The following is a 21966-nucleotide window of genomic DNA, read 5'->3' as shown; positions in this document are numbered from 1 at the left end:
GGGGGAACAGATTTTCTCAGGGGAACAGAATTTCTCACAAGACCGGAAACCTTCCACGTTAACAGGGTGTACTGTTATCCAGTGGCCACCAGATGGCGCCACGCTTTTACGTTTGGAAGTCCTTTTAATATGAAAAAGCAAAATAAGTGAAGCATTAGCATGGATACAGCGAAATTAACAAATTTTGTTCAATTAAGACGCTTTAAACACAATTTAAAATGTCTTAAACAATGATTGTTTTTTTAGTTGATTTTACATAGAGGTCAATATTAAAATGAACAGGGACAGTCTTTCCACCACCCAAATAAATGTTTATTCATTTACATAATTATACATCTTAAAATTAAACCATCAGCACCTCTGAGATTACCTTCGGATATACACCGTGCATTGTGATTTATATAACATTAAGTATACCAACATTTCTCTATACAATAATATAAGCTTCTTAAACCTTCCTGAATGTGCATGGACAAATTTTGACAACATTTGTACAGTGCAAACAAATCCTTTACCCCGTCATACAGTGGAAAAACTCTACAACACTACGCCTAAGGTTTTATTGTCAGCGATATTCCGCGGATTTCAAATCGATGCATTACTCAACAACCGTGAGCATCCTTCATAGTTATTCAGCAACATTACTCCACACATCTGTCCTCACTTCGATAAAGCTCGTAACGGAAAGGAAATGGTGGTTAAGATTAAAAAATAATAATAATCACAGTTATTAAGTTAGACGTTTTCCTCTTTGCTGTTATTTGAGCGCATCTTGTGCAAACATGAACAACTGAGTTACACTCAAACAAGGAGGGGAAAGCAGGTGAAACTACTTTATTTCTGATTCTTTAGTAATTCATCAATCTGAGTTTTATACATATTTTTGACATCTTCGAGATCCAGTCTCAGTTCCTCCGCTTCCTCAGCCTTTTCTCCGTACATCTGCAGGATGGTGTTGTGTCTCTGCTCCAGATCCTGAAATCCACAGACACAGATGCATCGTTTGCCGTTTGAAGCCATGGTAAGGAATGCATACTCAACAATGAATTAATCATTTGTTGTCTGCACCTTGAGTTGAATTTTCAACTTTGGGATGTCCTTCACTTTCTCCTGCATCTCATCGTTTTGATTCGTGAGCCGAACCAGCTCCTCTGCCATCACTGAGCGACTTCTCTCCAAACTGGCGATCTCGAGCTACAACAAAATTAAGCTAACTTCAGATCAAGAATTCGTTATCGATGCCAAAGGCAAATCAAATGCTGTTGCAACTCATTTAACTAAAGAGTTATTGTAGACGGTGATGGCTGTGGGCAGGAAAGCTCTCCAGTAGCCGTATGTATTGCAACGAATTTCACCAAGTCAAAAATGACTTATGTTGTTTTTTTCTGTATTACCTGCAACTGAGCCATCTCTCCTTCTCTCAGTTTAAGCTGGGACTGGAGGTTCTCTATGATGCTGGAGCCTCCAGACAGCCTGGCTGCCTCGTACAAGTTGGTTCCGCTCATCGACATCGACATGGTCATTGCTCCCATCGAGTGGTCCAAACAGTCATCCTGAGGATGATTAAAACGAAGCATAAAAAACATTCAGAATCCATTTTCAAATAACTCTAAAACGGCTCGATTTTTGTAAATAAATCTGATCAAAAAGAGGACGCACCTGCGACAGAACAGAGATGTGCAGCCCAGCGTTTTCCATCCCGCTGACGGAGCTGGAGCGGGACAAGGACGGCGTGGAAGCCGCTGGCGGCTCTCCAATAGAGTGTGTTACAGCTTTACGCTCCTGGTTGAGGAAGAAATAAGTACATTTGGATGAACTGAAATAAAAATTTAAATGTTTTGTGTCAAATAAGAAGGCTTCTTATGCACCTTTTCCTTTAGTGCTTCTTGTGCGAGATAGCATTTCTTCTTCTCTTGCTCCACCTTCATCTTTTCCATCTCTAGCTGGTTGGTCAGCAGTAGCTGGTTAAAGAAGCAAAGAGACACATGAGAGGAGCCGTTTTTGTAACAGAGAACAAGTCGGAGAACTTCCTGCCTTACCTTTTCTTTCTTGGCCTCTTCTAGCATCCGACTGTGTTCTCCTTTCAGATTTGTCAGCTCTGCATGCTCCCTAGGTAAAGATATTTAAAATTATTATAAACTATTTCAAATGCTCTTTTGAGATCAAACTACTTCCGTTGGATACAGTGGCACACAACAATCCTTCTTCGCAACTTTCACTCTAAGACATGCAGTTTTACATGTCTTTATTACCCGTTTCACAACATTCTGTTCATTTTATTTCATGGAGGCCCAAATATAGTCGAAACTGTCGACTAAAAGAATCGAGCCAGCCAGGAGTCGAACCTAGGATCTTCTGATCCGTAGTCAGACGCGTTATCCATTGCGCCACTGGCCCGGTTGAACAGCCCCACCTCCACACGGAAGATAAAAGCCATGAGGCTGAGCGCATGGTCTTCCTGCCGGAGGGGGAGGGGCTTCCAGCAGGACCAACTCACACACAGCACGCATAACAAAAGACCTGCGGTTTCCTGAAACCCTCAAAAGCATCATGGGAAATCCAGGAAGCTCTGTGTATTTTTCAAACTTCTAGCAGTTTGCATGTTCATGTTTTTTTTATTCATTCTTCTTCTTTCATAACCGCTCAACTTCATCATTCCCTGTGGTTAAGGATATAACAGCTGAAAACACATTAGCTATTTGCAAATCTGTCTGTTATGTGCTGATGGGGAACAAGTTTGTCGTTTTATTTAGGTATATTTTTATAATTTAACTATAACCAAGTCCTTAAACAGTCATTAAACTGTGAGTAGTAGACCTGAGTGGAACGTCAGACAGTGGCCACAGAACAACAGAACCACGTATTTGCAATGTAAGAAAAATGATGCTGGAGATATAGACTTAATTGAATTAAAAACAAAAAGTTATTTCTATGAATGGTTTTGTTTTAACAGACTTGGAACGTCACTAAAGCAGATCTCAGAAGGAAAGTTACTGCTAAATTAAAAGTAGTGATGAGCTGGTGTGAGACTCTGTTGTACTAACCTTTGAGCAAAAATACCATGGTTTAATGGTATTTATAGAATAAATTAAAACTAAAACACAGAATATTATCTAGATGCTTTAATTTAAAGCGGTAAAGAGGCTAGTTTTTCTACTTTTACAAAAATATGACAATTTCTTTATTGTTCATATGATTTTGACAAATGGAAGACAGAAAGAACTATAGTGCAAACACCAGAGAAAAGTGCTTTTTGTGGTCTATTTTTTTGCCAGCTCCGCACATCTTGAGAAAACTTAGGAAAATTAAAAACAGTCTGACAGCTCTAATCTGCGAACTTCACATTATGTGAACAAAACGCTGGAAAATCTGTGTGTTCAAGACTTGTTATTCTCTGATAATTGACATTACCTGCTGCTCTCGTCCTCCAGTTTCTCCCTCTTGCTTTTCTCCGCCTCAAGCTGAGCCAAGACTCTGGCTTTTTCCTGTCGGAGCAAGGAATTCTGGGATTCCAACGAAGCCAGCTGGGACTTGATGGATAACAGTTCCTCTGCCGCCGATCGCTCCTTCTCCACGGCGACAGCCAGCTGAGTCTGGGCGTCCGCTGTTCAGACGGCCAGAAAGAGACTCAGGTTTCATGGACACCTCTGCGTTTGGCCGACCGTTTTACAAATCCGCGACTTGATGTGCCCTCGAGTCTCACCTAGCCTGTCGGAAATGTTCTTCTCCAGTTTCTCCCAGGACGCGGTTTGTCCGCCCAGCGAGGCTTGTAGGTTCTCGATTTGTCGCAGCAGAGGCCGCGTTGCTGAGGTGACGCTCTGGCTGAGCTCCTGGTTCCTGTTCTCTGCCTCCTGCAGTCTCTGAACCACATTGAGATCACGTGGAGTGGATTAGATAAAACCTGTTACAATCACGATGGAATTTCTTGCTCCATAGGAAAAAAAATTATTTATTAGCAACATTTTCTTACCTGCTGAAGCTCACTGATCTCCTCCCTCAAATAATCTTCTTTCCTGGCCTGCTGTTGCTCCGTCCTCTGCAGAGCTATCCTCAGGTCAGCCACCTGCAAACAGGAGATGACAAACAGTTTGGTCACGCTGCTCTGGAACAGGTTCTCCACTATTTGCATGGTTGACTGTTAATTTTCGTATTTCAACTGTTTACAAAAGCAGGGCAGCAAAAGACAGAGAAAACCATTATTGTCCTTAAGCTGCTGATCTTTGAGAATGAATGTGACATCAAATGCCAGTTAGTGCGTTTCAACAAAAAACGCATGTTTGAGTCAACATGGCTTATAGAGTACAGCAAACTTTTTGTTATGTTAACAGTAGTTGCGGGCTAAGAAAAAAAAACAAAAAATTTAAATTAATCAAAATGTAAAAATGATTTTGCACATTTGCTGCATTAAATGAAAGGTATCTAGTTTCCAAACCCTTTTAGACTCGGTTCAACAAAATTTATTCCCAGTTATGAAAACACGTCTTGGGTCACTTTCTGTCAAAACATTTTGCTATATTTTTAGCCGAGTTTAATACATTAAATGAAAGCTGATTTGGGTCGGCTTTTCAGTAAAAGTCTCTGGACAGACATGGTTCTACTTATTATAAAAGACAAATATTTTGTGTTGCACTTAACATTTTCCGTTGTAGTAATTTTATTAAAATTAAAAGTTTAATAAACAAATTTGTATCGCTCTAGAACTGCAAGTTGGGGGACACAAAAAGTCCAAATTCCCCACTTTGGACATGCCTGGTGTAAAGGAGTCAAGGTGGAAAAATGACTAAAAGAAATTGCTACATATAGTTTCTTGCAGAAATATTCACACTGCTTGACTTTTCGCATCCTGTCACATGACAACTACGAAGTTATTCGGATTTTATGGGACAGAACAACAACAAATATTTCCATCTTGTAGAATCGGCTTTTCCGTTTCTGCTACATGACGCTGCAGCTGTATAATTAAATAGCGACTGAATATTTATGCTAACGCAATCTGTAGCTTACAGCACTGTAGGAAGCAAAGTTCACTAGGAAAATGTTAACGACGTTAACGACTTAATCCATTTTGCTGCTTTAAAGTCATCTGTTAAATGTTCTTAAAAGCTGTTTGAAGTCTTGTTTTTATGCTTGATCATGAAGCTATAGCTGCATGTTCGGCTGAGAAGGATTTGTCGTGCTGGGTTGTGGTACCTGGTTGGCAAGAGCCTCCTGCTGGATCCTGGCCTCCTCCTGAGCCTTCTCAAGAGCTAAACTCAGCTGCTCCTTGGCCTGGATTTCCCTGCTTAGAGCCGCCTCTTGGGCCTCACTCGCTCTGCTAGCGTGAGCCTTGTGAAGCTCTGCCAGTTCCCTGGAAACAGAGAGGAACAGGAAGCATATCAACATATTGCTGCCATGTTGCTGGACTGCAGCATTTGAAAGTAAACATTAGCTTTCTTTTTTTCTAATTCAAAAATTCCTTTCACCATGCTCTTGTTGCTCAATAAGTGATTTTTTTTCCAACATGTTGCACAAAAAAAAAAGAAGAAAAAAAAACTGTTCAGATAAACTATGGACACTGATGAATATAAAGGACATAAAAGGCTAAGCTAACTTTGGCTAACTTGTAGACTCCCCACGCAAAGTGGGTTAAAAACAATTTTTTTATGTCAAGAACTGTTTCTAAATTACTAATACCGACTTCAAATTAAAGTTATAATTACTAATTCTTGTCTAATAAAATTAACCACACCAGGTAGTGGTGCTCTTTAGTACTGCTAGCAAGAGAAATGGAGCAAAATAGTTTGTTTTATTGATCCAAATAAACTATTGACCGACGGAAAGGCTTGCAGGCTCCCGTAAACCTTTACCACTGGAAAATAAATTTTTTCATAATTCCAGATAATTGATACGGTTTTTTAGAAGTAGTTTTCAAGAGTTTCTGTTTTTGTCATGCATTCTTTTTACTTTCACAGCATCCTAATTCTAATATTTCTGGAGAGAGTGCTGGTTCTATGATTTACCAAATGCATTAAATTAGTCAAATAAACCTGCGATTGTTAGAAGGAGGACCCACAGAGATCTCCTGCAATTTTTAAGATCTCATCTGTAATTATTTTTCAAGAATTAAAAAATACAAAACCAAAATTAACTTTGATACTTGGAGCGTATGGCTGCCATCATCTGAGTAATGAACTGATCTTTACTTATTAGGACTGATACCTGAACTACATGGAGAACCAAAAAGAAAAAAAAAAATTTCTAGGATCAAAAACTGAATGATGGTCAAACTCAATGAAATCGTCTTATGAGCTAGCGCTCTAAATATTCAGTGTCAATAATGAAAAGTTAAATATTTACTTATAAGAGCTGTCCAGGGCAGCTTGGAGGCTCCTGTTTTTCTCCTGCAATTCCTCGTCATCCGTCTGCAGCCTGCTCAGCTCCTTCTCCTGATGCTCCACCACACTGTTCAGCTTCTTGATGTTCTCTCTGTGCTGCTTCTCCACCTCCTCCTTCCCATCTAGAACCTGCAATCAGAGAATCAGGAATCCTGCTTACGCTCAGAACAAAGTACCAAATAACAAATTAAAAGGAAAACTTGTGATTCTGCTAACAGGTTCCGGGTTTCTTATGTTTTTACTGAAACCTGTGAAGAATCAAAGCACTTTTGGAGCATTTGAGGTCAATTTTCAAACTTTTTCACCACCAAGCTTAAGGGACAGAAACATTACAAATGAAGTGAAAACCAGAAAGCTTTAATTCGTTATTATATGATTTACAACTGTTAATATTTTTTTAGTTGTGAAATTCTAGTTTCTCTAGCATGAATGAAGTAAGCCGAAATATAGCAAAATTTTCTGTTTTGATAAGTCTGTCACTTGATTGGTCTGAGAACAAAACACCAACTTCAAAAATGTACAAAATATAAGCTGATTAATAAGTAATTGAGCCGTTAGAAATAATAAATATCCATTACATTGAAACAATGCAAACAAAGTTTGGATGTTAATTTGAGGATGAAGATCATTTACCTTAACTGCTAAAAACACAACATACGAAGAAAGTCACCAAAAATATCTAAAAATTGTCCACAATAAGTTTTCTGGCTTTTAGCAAATAGAAATAATTTTGGTAATTCTAACAAAGCTAAAACAAGAAAACTTGAGTCTAATTTACCTTCAGACAGCAAGGGGAAAAAATTGCGTCTTTTTATTAGGTGTATGAAAATATCTGGTTTCAATTGTAAATTATGGTTTATAAATTTAAAGCGTTAGACTGCACTTTATTAATAAACTATGCAGTTTGAATATCAAGCACTTTCAAGGACTTTGTCCAGAAATGAATCACTTTTCAAATCTTGAAAACACCTGAAGCTCACCAGGCCATAATTTGCCGCAGAACACATAATCTATTATTTAACCTGAACATGAGCCGTTTCTAACCAGCATGAAAAAAAAGCACCATCACAAGAATGGTGCTTATCTTTAAAAATAGGAGCGTGCTCACATACGTAAGAGCAAATTAGCAAATTGTTCTGACGTGTACTTGACACTCACCTGCTGCAGATGCCTCAGCTCCTCCTCTTGCTCCTTGATTTTCTTTTGCTGCTTGGTAATCCTGCCGTCACACTCTTTTTCCTTCACACGCAGTTTCTTGATGATGTTACTGTGTTGCAGCTGCTGTTTCGACAGTTTTTCACCTAACAGCGAGAGAAATAAACCACCGAAAAAGAGAAATCACTCTTCTGGTAGTATTTCTGGTAGACTATATTTGACCTGATAGTTCGGTTCCACATGTTCTCTCAATGTAATATGACAGGGCAATTTAGCATTTAGCATTTATTTTTGGTTGTGACCAAAACACACATATTTCCTTTGATGGTTGCTAAACCAGGAGTTTGGTTGGCTCAAGAAGGTGAACTGGGACCGGCGTGCTTGAACAGTAATGACTCTCACCTTCTTCCAGCAGACCTCTGATCTGCTCCTCCTTCTCTCGGATGAGCTCCATCGTATCACTCGAGTTCAGTCTTGTACTAAGCTCTTCTCGCAAGCCTTTGATCTCCTGTAAAATACGGAAGCAGCAAAATAAAAAAAATAATTACAATCTTTGCCAGAGTGACTTTGATGTCCATGTCAACAAACCCTTATATTATAATCACCTTTCTGGCGATGTCTCTCTCCTTGCAGGCCAGCTGAGCCTTTCTTTCTGCGTCCGCTATGCGCTGAGTGAACTCGTCTTTCAGGGACTGCACAGTGGAGCTCTCCTCCTTCAGGCTCATCACTTCACTGACAGATGAACGGACGGTGTATAAGCTTACTTTAACGTCAATACAAAGTGTAATTTTACAATAGCATTGAACTTAAAAGGGAATATGTATGTCTTGTTGCATACATAAGGGAGACAAACTCACTCTTTTAAATTGTCGCACTCCTCCTCCAGCCTGGCCTTGTCTTTGCTAACAGCCAGCAGCTGAGACTCTCTTTTCTCAAGGCGGCTTGACAGATCGTCGATGGCCTGAAATATATCCATAATACATATTTTGTGAAACATCAGCATGTGAACGGCGCTTTGGAGTCCTCCACAACAAGTACAGGGTCGTGAAATGGTTTGGCTCCCAAAATATTGACTCTCAATGAAGAAGTTCTGTGAATCGAATGATACGATTAAGCCCCAAATTATTCACATTCCTTAGAAGATTTAGAATTATATTTTAATTATACCAACAGGTTTCTTCTGATTTGAAGTAATATTAAGATTGATAAATTAGTCACTATCTAGAATATATAAACCCACACTAAGAGAATGTTTCCATTGTTTGGTCCACTAACATTATTGCATATTGTATGTTTTCCTAATATAATGCAGCCAGCAGATTTGAAGAACAGTAGATCCACACGACGGATTAAAAAGAAAATAAAGCTCAATCTAAAAGACAAAGTAATTGAAAACACCTGAATTTGGTAGGTCGGGTACAGCCGTTTCACCAAGTGCAATTGTCAAAAATCGTAAACATTAACCTTGCAAAGTACAAAGATGATTTTTATTCATATATTTACATTATCTATATCGTCTCTGGCAGGTATTTTCGTGTTTACAGAGAATCACATATTTGAGACCTCTAGAAGTCACATACATACTTTGCATGTCTTGATGTTTAAGTCTGCTGCAATAAGTCATAATAATAATAATAAGTCATAATAAATTAGAACAAGCTCGATCATTTCCATTTGCAATACCGTTTCTCTCGTGTCTCTTTATTTCTATGGATGACAAAATGTTTCAGTTTGGTACATTGGTCTCAACTAGCCCCTTTTCTGAAGGGCAGTGTTTTTTACAGACTTCAGCAGTCATTTTATTTGTTGTTTTGGTTGTTGATTGTGGATGTCGTAGAATGTTCATTAGAAATTTAAGTTTATTCATCTTTAAGAGTGCACTTGCACTGTTATGCCATTACCATTATATCACTTGAAAACGGTCTCAAAACAACAATATCATTTATCGCAATGATTTCTGGGACAATTTATCAGCCAGCAAAAATAGCTGCTGGATTAATCTGACCGTTCCCATGGAAACAAGTTAATGAAATTCACCACTTACTGTCATGCAGAGCACAACATCTGACATTGACTTGCTATGAATGAATGAATGAATGAATGAATGAATGAATGAATGTTAGCTATGAACATTCATGGCTAACATTCTAAGCCAACAGATGCAGAATTTGGCTTAATGAATTATTGCATGCATACCATTAATGATTGATAATAGTTGATTGTGGAATGGCAACTCAGTCCCATTTGAATGTTTGTGCTTTGTACACATATTTAGTACTCGGGTACCTTTTGCAGCTCCAGTATCTGGGCAGGTGAGACACTTTTCATCTCTTCTGTGATTGGTGGAGTGCTATTTTCTTCTGCGCTGCAGGTAGAACCAAACATCGCGTCGTCATCAACACCAGCGCACAACTCGTCTGGCTGCTCGCTGTTTACAGGAGTCGCGCTCCGTCCGCTTTCCTCCATCTCGTCCAGCGACTGCTCCTTCCCCGTCTCGGCGTATCCCTCCTCCTTGCCGTCGATCTCCTCACCATCATTCTCCTCCGCTCCGTCCTCCTGCTTCGGACATGTCTCCGTCGGGGGAGCGGGTCCCGCCGTGACGGAGGCCAGAGTCTGGCTGCCGGGGATCTCGTCGTCCGAGTTCACCTCGCTGACACTCCGGCTGTCCAGTGACTGCACGCTGAACGAATCGATGCGCTCGAACGCGTCCGAGGAGGAGCCGCAGCTCTCCGTAAGTTTGTGGTAGTCTTCCAGTCGAGCGAAATCCCCGCAGGTGGAGGCAGTGAGGAGCTGGAAGGAGCCCTGCATCAGGTGAAGCCCGGATTTGCTCTCGCCGGTTTCTTGCCTGGAGCTGGCAGAGCTTTCGCTCTGCACGCTCTCGTGGTCGAGCACTTCAATGTCACTTGTGGTGGAAGTTCCTGAGGAGAAAGCGCTGACCGGAGGAGAGGGCGTGTCGTTCTGACGGTCCTCTGGTTTGGAGTCTTTTTGACCTGGGAGAACTTCCTTGGTGGACGTGGGGGTTGCGGGATCCACCGGGGGAGAGCTTTTAGCTTCAGAAGGAGGAGGAGACTCAGAGGAGTTTGGGGAATCCGTCTCTACCTGTTGTTGGGGTGGATCTTCTGGTTCCGGTTCCGCTTTGGATTCTGATGGAACCGACTCAGCATCCGTTTTCACACAGTCAGGAGTGAAAGGGTGGTCACCAGGGGAGGTAACTGGAGAAACTGGCTGGAGGAGGATGGCATCAGAGTAAGGCGCTGCTGGTGAGGAATTGGCCTCATCCGGCTGGCCGTCGGCCGCTGTCTGACTCTCAACGCTCTGCTCTACAGGGTCTGTTGGCTCTGCAATCCCATCCTCACTTTGGATCTGCAGCAAAGCTCCTTGGCTTTTCTTCTCCGTCTCTTGAGTTCGTCTTTGAGACTTTGCAGGGGGTACAGACACAACTTTCGCTTTGGTCACTGGAACATCTCCTGGTGACAGAAAGGCACTGAAAAAGTTTTCGGATTCATCCACAACTGTGCGAGTGACGGGCGTAGTGATGGCCTCGGAGTTGAGAGGAGGAGTGGTGGCCTTTTCTTCAGCGGGGGCTTCCCACTGAGTCATACCCCATCCACCACTCACGGAAACCTTCCCAGGAGACGTTGTGTCTAAAACAGATATTACATTGAAACTTTTAAGACTTTAGGGACTTGCATGATAAACACATACGGTTTCTGATATCGCTTACTTACCGTTATAAGGCATTACAACCGTGTCACCCCATTGGTCCTCTTCTTTGATGTCCAGAACTCGGTCAATCGACTTCTGCGCTGTCGTTAATGCTTGTTTAGCGAAACTGGACAGGTGAGACGCGTTGAACCAACTCATTCTGATAACGCAGCTAGCTTGTTAGTTAACTCGGTTTAATGACTTCAAAAGGGGTTTTCGACGTCACCAAGTACTGACAATAACTCGCATCATTTTCCTTATTTATCGTTAACCTCTTTGCAAAAGTCAAGTTTACTTCCGTTCTGTAAAGCTTCGCAGGCAGATAACATCGAGGAACCTGATGAAATTAGAGGTTGACGTTATCGAAAAAACATAACATTGCTGCTGTACATTATGTAGTCAGGTAGTTTCAGCTAGAAAAACTGCTAAATTCGCACCTAAGATGAGGGGTTCCCTACGAGTGAGTCCCCAGCAAAGACCTTTAGCTGCTAAATAACCCAAAGGTAAACGCCAGCTGTCAAGCGAAATCAACTCTGGTGGTTAATTTTCGCTTTTTTCGGCTCTTTTTCACGGGCGTCATCGTTTGTTTTGGTCGCACTTGACTTGTAGCTCGGCTAACGCTAGCATGTTCGCTACTTCCTTTCCACGTAGCACAGTGACGTCACGATCCGGTTTGGTTCTCATGTTGCATTCGCGTTCCGCTCCAAATGTCCAAATCGTAATTGTGAGAAAGAATAAAGGCAGGGAAAATTTAAGGTGTCTTCCACTCTTTCAAATGTCGCGTGTGAACTGTTGTAAACATCAATCCTCTCTACTTTACAGCATGAATGAAATACGATAAGTTATTGCTCCAGGAGAGTAATTTTGTAATATCCGAGGTACGCGAAGGCAACATGAAAGCCACTTACCTTGACACTCGGCAAAAAACAAAAGCAGATTGTTGTCAATTCGATCTAAAAATTTCACTGCGTTGCGACATTTTGACATTAAACCCACAAACTGCAATGTATTTTAAAGGAATTTAGGCAATAGACAACGCAAAGTGGTACATAATGGCGAATTATAAGGAGGATACGTATTTTTTTCTTTTACAAGCAATTTGAAAAGCATGGCGTGCATTTATTTCTATTCGGCTCTCTCAGATACCCCTAAATAAAATTGTTCCAGTTTTAATATTTGTAAAAAAAAATAAAAATAAAGAAATTGCATATAATAGTTTTTAATTTCATTATTATACACTGCTTTGTGTTGGTTCAACACATAAAATTCAGAGCACTTTTGACTTAAAAAAAAAAAAAGAGAAAGTCAAAGATGTATAAAAGCTTCTCCAAGGTCTGTGTATAACAAATTACTTTTAAAGTACTCCAACAGATCATTTTTTAAAGTATCATTTTTTATACTTTATAGTTTTTATAGTGTTCACTGTGAAAATAAATGTTAATGTGTTTGTACATGAAGCAACACAATCAATAAGAAAAACATTTTAATTCCAGTTCAAACACCCTCCACACAGCTTCAGTGGCAACGCCGACTAAAAAAAACTTTAATAAATAAGTAAAATCAGAATGAGAATGAACAGAAAATATTCTTATAAAGAGTACAGTTTGTACAAATTACAAGGTACCGAGCGTAAAATACTAACACAAAAACCTTAAGATTTGTAGATCATCACTAAAACATGACAAGATGTGGACTACAATTTGGCTTTTCAGTGCAAAACGTTCACGTCTGTCAACACGTACACTTTACCAGTGGAACTGGTCACATCTAAGTAGAACCTGATTGAAAATGCAGTAAACAGTTCTGGTAGTCAAAGTGCTTGAAGAAGTTTTATGAGGTAAAGCAGAGTCGGAACAACATGGTTTGGGGTGTGGTGACGTCGGCCACGGCCAGTTCTTGTCCGTCCGTCAGGCCCAGCTCTGAAGAAAAAAAAAAAAAAAAAAAATCATGTTGGTAACAAAAGTGAAGTAAAACATTCAAAACGTTTTTCTTTGACAAGGTACAAGTCTATGCTGACATGTACGATGAAGCACCTCACCTCTCAAGCTTTTGGAAAGGTTTGGCCGTGTCCGTTGTTCGATTGAAGCAACCGACTGTGAAAGAAAATACCTTGATTTAAGCTTGTACTTATATAGCAAAACAAAAAAAAACTAAAAAGTTAACGGAGTTACCTGTAGATATAAAGTTTTGCACTTTCCTTCAACAGTTGCTGTTACAGCAGGTGATTTCATTTGCCTTAAAAAAAAATGCTGAGTTGTTAAAAATCCAACGTAAAAATTAGAAATGAAAAAAAAAAAAAAAAAAAAAACTAGCAAAACAATTAATAAGAAAACAGAGAATCAAGGAAACCTACAGGGAGGTGCTCTCAGTCAGATAGTTCAGAACCTCCTGGAGGGTGGAAGAAGGAGTAAAGCGCAGATCCTGAGGTATCTGGCTGCAGGCTGAGCAGTTTTCCTACACCAGGAAGAGTCACACATTCATATAAACCAATCAAAACGTCTGAAATCTAGAGATAAATATGAAACAAGAGGGGACAAACCTTCCGTTCCGCCTCAAAAGTGTAAGTGTATAAGCCGTCCACGTCATTGAATACCATGTAATTGCTAAGAGGTACGTAGGCGCTGCAAAAACGGAACATATGAGGAACAGTGAGAGTTGGTGAACACATCTGTAAGACATGTCTGCAAAAATGATTTACGCCTTACCTGGTTGCTAACTTGAAAACTTCTGTTGCACAAGCAGCTGCATCACAAAAAGAGAACAACAAAGAAGCACAGGCACATGTGTTTAACTATTTTTTATAAAACACGTAGAATAACACCGTAAGTCTTTACTGGATAACTGTCGAGTCTAAACTAGAGACATTTCGATTGATCAGTTTGTGACAGAAAATTGTCAATTTTCAACTTGACTGTCCACACCACCAGTGACCAGCAGATTTAAAATTTTAATTTTTTTTTGATCGGTGAGTGGACCCTACAAACGGGAGCCCTGACAAGAACACTGTTCAGTGTGGATGTTGAAGCGAAGCCGACTCAAAGTCAGTCATTTTCTAAACTGAAGATGAAGAGACAACAGAGACTATTTTGAAGGAAACTGTTTCCTAAGTAGCAATAATAAATGTCTGGTTTTGAGAGAGAAAGAGAGAGAATCATATCAGATAACAGGAAGGACAGCAAAGTTACTCTGTTTCATTCTTTTGAGGGTGAAATAGTCATGGAACATGAGAGACTTCCAGATGTTGGAAGACCTTTGGAAATCTCAAAGTCTTTGCAAAACACACGTCTGAATCCACCAAGAAAATGTTGATGAATGCATCTAAAATCTAAACTACTTACCAGCAATGACAGCATTTGTAGAAGCTACAGCTGGAATGATCCGTTTGACAACACCTGCAAAATTCAAAGGGGAAATCTTCTTTGCTTACCCCGTCATTACTTAATCAAAAGAAATAAAAACCAGACAAAGGTTCGGGTCAATGAAATGCCAGCCTGCAAAAATATAAAACATCATAAAAACATGTCTCCGTAACATTTTTTTTTTTTACTCTCTAAATATAACAGAGACTGCAACAAAAGTCTACAAAGCAGGGTAGCGACGTTTCAGTTTTATACAACTCAACTTATTTCCCAGAGGAGCAGCGATCAGCTGGCAGCAGACGTGCGGTTTTATGCTCACCCTGTGTAAGCCTGTAAGTGACTCCTGTTATGCTGAACTCTGCTGACCTCTCCAGAGATCTCTGGAACACCCACTGGATGTGCTCTGGGTCATCTCCGTCCAAGGCTACGCCGTCTGAAACAGAATAGCCGAGGAACTGAGCTAAACGTTACAAAAGACAATATTTGAAAAAAACAAACGCTACAAGTAAAAGTAATCCGACTCCGTCGTTTACCTCCAAAAGGCATCTCCTTCGGCCACTGCAGTATCCGTACATATTCGACGCAATGTTCCGGCAAACGAGGCATTGCCGCTATTGTGCACATAGGGAAGTTGATCTACAAGATCAAGTGGATGTTCATCTATTTGATTCGGGGCGGCGCCCGAGTCGGGTCCAGTCGATATAACTCTTCCAAAAAGGTGTGCTTAATTACCTGGGGAGGATAAAGTTCAAGTGTGCAGTCAACGCAGGCTGTCAAGCCTGGGAGAATGACCCTGGCGTTGCCTTTAAAGCCTTCGGTCCCGCCATCAACAAGTGGGATAACTGAGGTCTGATCCACTACGCCATCCTCATACACGAGCAAAGATAGCTGCACATAAAAAAATAATAATAATAAATAAAAAAAACGAGAAACAGAAATGCTTAAACATGCTCCTGTCAACTAAAAAAATCATGGTTTTCATATTTAAAAGCACATGAAGAAACATACTTACCAGCATGCCATTCATCCACCTCCTGGCAACGATGGAGTCGAGCCCACAGACGATAATGTGGAATTCTGCATGAAGACAGATGTCAATAAATTAGGTACGAAGTAGGAAACTGTGAAAATGAAAAGAACTGTGAGACAAACATAAAGGATCCAAAATTAGGATTATACACAATAGTAAATAAATCCTTTTCATGGCTTATTTACCATTTAGTTTGATCAAAATATGTTTTGCTCAACCTAAATTAGGAAAAATGTCTTTCCACTTCTCATTGACCTTCAACTGCTGACGGATTCCTGCAGGAGTCAAATGCAAATTCCTATCGGCTGGTTCTCGTTATCCTGCTGAAGGCTGCAACTAACGATTAGTTTAGTAACCGATTAGTCCATCGATTATTCAGGCGATTATTTGGATAAAAAAAAAAGAAAAGAAAAAAAGACATTATGCAGATTTTTCATTTAAATAGCCTTTTAAAAAGATACAAAGAATTCAATTCCTCTTTTTTTTTAATAACAAAAACATTTCATCGCCAACAACAGAGAATTTCTTTAGTGATTGTGGCAAAATATGCTAAAAAAAACAATACAACCAACATCTACATGTCAAAAGTTCAGACCTTTCTGATCTTCACTTCTCATTGATTATTTTTTGGATTAACTAATTAATAATTGGATAGCAGACGGTGCTGAATAGGATGTTGTTGTTTTTTGCAGAATTTGAACCAGGTGAAGTTAAACTACGTCACTTGAGGAGTTCTGGATAGAACATATTTACAGTTTTGGTTTAATTACTGCCCTCAGTACTTTATTGTTTCAGCAAATCACCTTGTTTTTTTTTTGTCTGCGTTCTTTACTTAACTAGATAATGAAATATGTGCATTATTATAATTACTTCATGATTTTTTTCCACGAGCCTGTTTTTTTGGTGCTGTAATAATACATTTTGTAATTTTTCTCTGTACAGAACCTTGAATGTTGTTTCTCACTAATGAGCAGGTTTCTGTAAAAGCGGTTATTATACAACTCATTGTGAGTGTTATTATGGTAGCTCACTTCACCGCAAAGTGCTGTATTATGCTACTCATCGACCGCGCTGCTCGTCACGAAAATTATTACTTGAGTGGATGCGAAGAGATGACAGGAGAGCACATTAAAGATACTTACGTCTGTAGAACGTTTCATCTAAGTCTTGAATTTTCTTAAAATGCCTGAAGAAACCGTTAAGGAGAAGACCATTTTTAAAACGCTAATTTGCTTTCACTCCCTTGGAATTATTGTTGTGGTTGGCAGCTTAAATTGTGCTAAAATTAAGACTCGTTTCTTTCTTCTTCCAAAGAAAATTTCCAAAAAATATTAGCAATTTAAAATCTCGATGAAAAGGATACGGTACTACGTGGCACCCTGGTATCCGGTTGTTGATAAAATCCGCTGCAACATCTGCCTTGGGCCGGCCTACGTCTTTTGATCTGGTGAAAAAATGTCCACAGATTAAAGTAACATTTGGCTTTTTTTTTTTTTTTCCAAAGCGCTAAAATGTCAACAATGCAATAATTCCACTTACCTGAAAAGGAACTGACGATTCAGGTTGGAAACATCTATCGTGTCCATGTCAACTACATCGATGTTCTGGAAACCTGATAAAGCCTGAAAGGCAAGGGTTTGTAAGAATTGATCTTACTGAAACAGAAAGTCATGCCGAGTACATTTTCAAAAAGCGGTGAGTTTACCAGGTCTTTCAGCAGCTCACATCCAAGCCCACCAGCACCGATGACCAGGATTTTACAGGTGTCTATCAAAAACTGCAAGCACTGCGGTGAAGAATACACAGAGGTTAAACCGCTGAACAAAGATGGAACACGTTGGGTCAGGAGAAACACAAATGCTGCGTTGAGATCGCTACCTCTGCGCTGGGCTCAAAGTCGGGATGCGTGAACGGCCCTGATCGCTCGAGGAACTTTTTGACGTGATTCCATCGACCTTCCCACTCACAGGTGCCTCCACAGACTCCGTCAACAATCATCCTGGAGAGGATAGGCACATTTAGGAATCACCTTGGGCCGTACATCCCAAAGACTTGCAATGTAATGTTGCAAAAGAAATCACATACAAACAACAAGGACTCAGACCATCTACATTAGGTGAAGTGGGTGCTCTGCCTAAGAAGACTTATTAGGCCTGCTGTGTATATGAAGTACCTTGAAAAAGTTTTCATACTCTTAAGGGGTTTTTTTTATATATATTTTGTCAGATAGCAACCACATACTTCTAAGTATTTGATGAGATAGACCAACCTGAAGGAGTGCATACATCTAAAGAGGAAAGGCATGCAAAGTTTTCTAATTTATGAACAAATAAAGACTAAAGGGGGAGGTATGCATCTCTACTCAACCTCGTAAGAGGTTACTACTCCAAAATAAAGAACAAAAGACACAATGCAGACTTTAGGGGATGACACAGTGGAAACTTTAAAGCAGAATTAGGTTATAAAACTTTTTTTAAAAAAGATTTAGATATTTTACAGAGCACTGGTCAGCTCAAAATGCGAAAAATAAAAAGATTACTGCAAAGTAAGACTGAACTGATAGGCTGGATAAGGACAACAACCAATTAATGCACGACTTTGCGCTAGCCTGTAACATTCCAACAAAAATACTTTGAAATTAGTGGTTGAAACATGACAAATGTGAAAAGGTTGACAACTATGAATACCGTTGCAAGGCACTGCATATTCCCCTTTTTCTGCGTTTGCCCTGTCTTAGCTCTTATTATTTTATTACTTTTTGAGACAGGCGTTTCTGACACTTCGACTCATGTTTCCTCCCTCAACAGCTCCTGGGTAGATAAAATCGGTGATTAGTCTTGCATAAATAGCTATTATGTCAACAGTGAACATATTATTTCTCCAAATAAGTCAAAAAAGTGGAAAAAAAATTCACTGTTCAGACAAGCTAGTTATTTACGACCGACTAGCCACGGTAAATGTCCCTGAAGAGGCTACTTGTTTATTTTGTTTACAGCCCAGGTTAGCTTCCTCATCTAGCTAACGTTCGCCTTCTTCCTGTCTAAACCCGGAGCCTTGGAAACCTCAAACCTTCACTAACTTCTCAGTCAGCTCCACTACTCTCCTTCTTTTCTTCTCCCTAAAAAGAGAGAATAAAAGAAGGTTGATTCACACTGTTCTTCCATAGGTTGATGTGATCAGATAGCATCTTTCTCGGGGTTTCAGTCTTGTTTCCTCGGCGGCTACTTACGGCTCGTCCATCTCCGCCATATTTTGGTAACTTCAGGTGTAAAAGCCGGTAGTAGTAAACACACATCCAAATAAGGAATAATAAATATCTATTACAATAAACGTATATTTTAAGTGCTTTTGAAATTATTTGTAAGCTAAGGTATAGTATTAGGCAATTGTAGTATGTCGATATAGAAAAGACAATGTGGCTGTATCTGCATTGTTTGAGTTGATATAAAAATTCCCAATATCTTGAAAGCATCACTAGTCCAATCCAAAAATGCAATTGCAAATATTGTCCGACAGGTGGCAATGTTCACTGTATGGCAGCTGCTGCGGATAAGATAATAAAGAAAAGTGGTTGAAAAAAAACAGCACTCTTGGCAGAACTCAATTAATCTCATATTAACCTGAAATTAAGAGCTCTTATCTCATGGAAGGTAGATGTCAACGTTAAGATTTCCTAAACAAATGACAGAATAGCAGTAAGAAAGAGCCAAAAATGTTTTTTTGTTTGTTTTATTTTTTTTTTGTAAAGGTGAATGATTGTTTTAAAGTAGGGGAGAACACAGTTCTGACTTTTTTTTTTCTTGACAAACCAAATATTTCATTCTGAAAAAACTCCAGAGACCTGTGGTTGCTTTGCAAATCCGCAAGTACAGACAAAACCGAGTTGAAACATAGTAATCAAGCTCCTTTATCTTCTCCTATTTAATTATTTTTGTACAAAATTAATAATAACCTTAAACATCTACAAAATGCAGTTGAGCGTCGGATCTAGACAATCTAGTGTGCTCTGAGCATTTCACAGAATACTATTAACCAATTTGGTGTGGCTCTGTAAACACATGCGGCACTTTTTATTATACATTTTTGATTTAATATGGCAGCTATTTCTGGAGCCGCATGTCTGGCAGTGTGTCCTCCCACACAGACTCTGAGCGCTTGTTGATAAGTATCACAGGCAGCTCCATGGCAACAAAATACAATTCTGATAAAGGAACATTTGAAGAAAATCCAAAACATCAAAAGCCATTCTGGAGCAAGCAATTAGCTGGAAAACAATTAGCCAAGGACATCTGAAAAGCAAACATAAAAAGCTAAATTAATTACTGAAACCTCTTAGGAGTTTACACTCATTTGCACATGATAGACGTAATTAATATTGGTTGTTAGAAGCAAAAAACAAAAAAAACAAAACAAAAACAGAACAAGATGCAGCCTAACGTTAGTGTCCTTTTTCACTTCTGTCACTTTGCAACAACAAAATTCCATGTATTTTACTAGGACTTTGTGAAATGGACCCACACAAGTTTTGGATGCATGTTTAGAGTCATTGTCCTGTTGGAAGATGAACACTAAGTTGTTTTTTTTACCAGGATTGCACTATATCAATTTTCCAATTAAGTTTGATCATTTTCTCTTTCCCTGCTAAAAAAAGAAAAAAAAATCCCCACAGCATACCACCACCCCTCATATGCTTCAAACTGAGCTAACTCACAGCTTGGGTCGATTTCATAAAAAATAAAAATAAAAAAATAGAAAGAGAAAATTCCTTGTCTTTTGTCTTGATGTCAGTTCACACAAACACTTAGTTGAGAATAGCTTTTCTTACGCACACTGCGTGTCCAATTGTAAAAATTTTATTGTTGAATCTCGTTGTAGTTCATTTTAAATTGAAAACAAAAAAGGTTTAACACGTGGATCATACTTTATAACTAGCATTTCAGAGACTAGTGTCAAGAATTATTCAACCCGTTCTCATTGGCTTAGATGATTATTATTATTATTATTATTATTATTATTATTATTATTATTATTATTATTATTATTATTATTATTATTATTATTATTATTATTGGGGCTGCACAGTGGCACAGTTGGTAGAGCTGTTGCCTTGCAGCAAGAAGGTTCTGGGTTTGATTCCCAGCCCCGGTCTTTCTGCATGGAGTTTGCATGTTCTCCCTGTGCATGCGTGGGTTTTCTCCGGGTACTCCGGTTTCCTCCCACAGTCCAAAAACATGACTGTCAAGTTAATTGGCCTCTCCAAATTGCTCTTAGGTGTGAGTGTGTGTGTGCATGGTTGTGTGTCCTGTGTGTCTCTGTGTTGCCCTGCGACAGACTGGCGACCTGTCCAGGGTGACCCCGCCTCTCGCCCGAAACGTTAGCTGGAGATGGGCACCGGTAACCCTCCCGACCCCACTAAGGGACAAGGGTGCAAGAAAATGGATGGATGGATTATTATTATTATCATCATCATCATCATCATTCCGACCTTCTCTCTGACTCGCTGCTCGTTTTGAACCCGTTCCCATGTTTACAGACTTAACGGCGAGGACGTCTCCCTCAAGTAGCTGCCTGATTTAATGTGTCCACAGTTTGTTAATGAATCTGTGTGTTTAATCTCTCATTACGGAATGATTAATAAAAAGCCCGGACACGGCTCGGCACATTTAAAAAGGAGGTGCTCGCGGGCGCACGGACGTAATTAATCCGTCGTGCCACGCCTCCTCTATTATTAACGGAAACGTGGAGTTGGTACCTTTCACCAGAGGTCACTGGGAATGTGCTAATGTAAGCGCTGATACCTGATGGGAGTCATTTACACTGGAAAACAGCAGCAGAACCAAAAGAGTTTTTTCTTCTTTTTCTTCTTCTTCTTCATGGATTCTATGATTTGATTTTTTTTCTCCACCGTGCTAATTCTTAATGAGATGTTCCAAGTGACGGCGTCTGAAATTTGATCACTAAAAAATAACTGCTGTGTCCTTCATAGATGACTGCCCGTCGTATCAGCTCTCTGACTGGGCCTCGGTCGTCTTCTGTCTCACCCGCAGCTGCGCTCTCGCGTTAAACGCGACAAAGTGATGGGATTTGATCAAAATAGTCAGATTATAATAGGGAATAATAATAAAGCAGGGGCACCAATTCCAGCCTGGGATTGAATTTGCACGTTGTTCCCTATGCATTCGTGGGTTTTCTCCAGGAACTCTGCTTTCCTCCTCCAGTCCAAATATATAATTGCGAGGTTAACAGGTCACGCTAAACCAGTGGTTCTTAGCCCCAGGGGTTCGATGAGTCGGTCTCAGGGGTTCGGCGGAACCTTTGCCGCGGAGGTAAAGAAAAAGTCGTG

The 21966-nt window shown here is 39.8% G+C and overlaps 2 protein-coding genes and 1 non-coding gene across 8 annotated transcripts; all 3 read right to left on the bottom strand.

The window, feature by feature from the left end:
- Window positions 1–813: 813 nt before the first annotated feature.
- Window positions 814–11891, bottom strand: tmf1 (TATA element modulatory factor 1). Its single transcript, XM_008409576.2, has 17 exons — window positions 11258–11891; window positions 9816–11173; window positions 8387–8490; window positions 8135–8261; window positions 7932–8037; window positions 7533–7675; window positions 6337–6503; window positions 5191–5347; window positions 3971–4063; window positions 3704–3860; window positions 3412–3604; window positions 2040–2109; window positions 1869–1961; window positions 1660–1782; window positions 1395–1553; window positions 1069–1194; window positions 814–975 (listed from the first exon to the last, which is right to left on the bottom strand). Exons 1-17 carry the CDS (start codon window positions 11391–11393, stop codon window positions 835–837), a joined length of 3453 nt encoding a protein of 1150 aa, XP_008407798.1. The 5' UTR covers window positions 11394–11891; the 3' UTR covers window positions 814–834.
- Window positions 2325–2397, bottom strand: trnar-acg (transfer RNA arginine (anticodon ACG)). The gene has a single exon. It is a non-coding gene; the product is annotated as a tRNA-Arg (tRNA).
- An 811-nt stretch (window positions 11892–12702) lies between the features above and the next one.
- uba3 (ubiquitin-like modifier activating enzyme 3) lies at window positions 12703–18953 on the bottom strand. Of its 6 annotated transcripts, none has more exons than XM_008409578.1 (18): window positions 18853–18907; window positions 18703–18741; window positions 17502–17622; window positions 17329–17409; window positions 17163–17245; window positions 16987–17067; window positions 16766–16809; window positions 15606–15670; window positions 15326–15481; window positions 15127–15229; window positions 14913–15026; window positions 14573–14626; window positions 13940–13976; window positions 13774–13855; window positions 13588–13688; window positions 13406–13469; window positions 13273–13327; window positions 12703–13153 (listed from the first exon to the last, which is right to left on the bottom strand). In XM_008409578.1, exons 1-18 carry the CDS (start codon window positions 18870–18872, stop codon window positions 13065–13067), a joined length of 1389 nt encoding a protein of 462 aa, XP_008407800.1. In that variant the 5' UTR covers window positions 18873–18907; the 3' UTR covers window positions 12703–13064. The 6 variants fall into 6 exon arrangements, with proteins under 6 accessions (XP_008407800.1, XP_008407801.1, XP_008407802.1 ...); XM_008409579.2 differs by lacking the exon at window positions 18853–18907 and adding an exon at window positions 18379–18433; XM_008409580.2 differs by lacking the exon at window positions 18703–18741 and having other exon boundaries at window positions 18853–18953.
- Window positions 18954–21966: the final 3013 nt, after the last annotated feature.

This window comes from Poecilia reticulata, linkage group LG5 (assembly GCF_000633615.1).
Source record: "Poecilia reticulata strain Guanapo linkage group LG5, Guppy_female_1.0+MT, whole genome shotgun sequence".
NCBI lineage: Eukaryota > Metazoa > Chordata > Actinopteri > Cyprinodontiformes > Poeciliidae > Poecilia > Poecilia reticulata.
This window is presented reverse-complemented; position numbering and strand designations above follow the sequence as displayed.

Bases quoted from the DNA above. Each gene is read 5' to 3' on its own strand.
- uba3 (XM_008409577.2), bottom strand. From the start codon at position 18,494: ATGTTCACTGTTGACATAATAGCTATTTATGCAAGACTAATCACCGAT. The intron at 17,246-17,328 runs GTAAACTCACCG...CTTGCCTTTCAG, and splicing joins GTGAGCTGCTGAAAGACCTG to GCTTTATCAGGTTTCCAGAA. The intron at 15,671-16,765 runs GTAAGTATCTTT...GTCTTCATGCAG, and splicing joins AGATGAAACGTTCTACAGAC to AATTCCACATTATCGTCTGT.
- tmf1 (XM_008409576.2), bottom strand. From the start codon at position 11,393: ATGAGTTGGTTCAACGCGTCTCACCTGTCCAGTTTCGCTAAACAAGCA. The intron at 5,348-6,336 runs GTAAATATTTAA...CTCTGTTTCCAG, and splicing joins GCCCTGGACAGCTCTTATAA to GGAACTGGCAGAGCTTCACA. The intron at 4,064-5,190 runs GTACCACAACCC...TCCTGTTTGCAG, and splicing joins AGGAGGCTCTTGCCAACCAG to GTGGCTGACCTGAGGATAGC.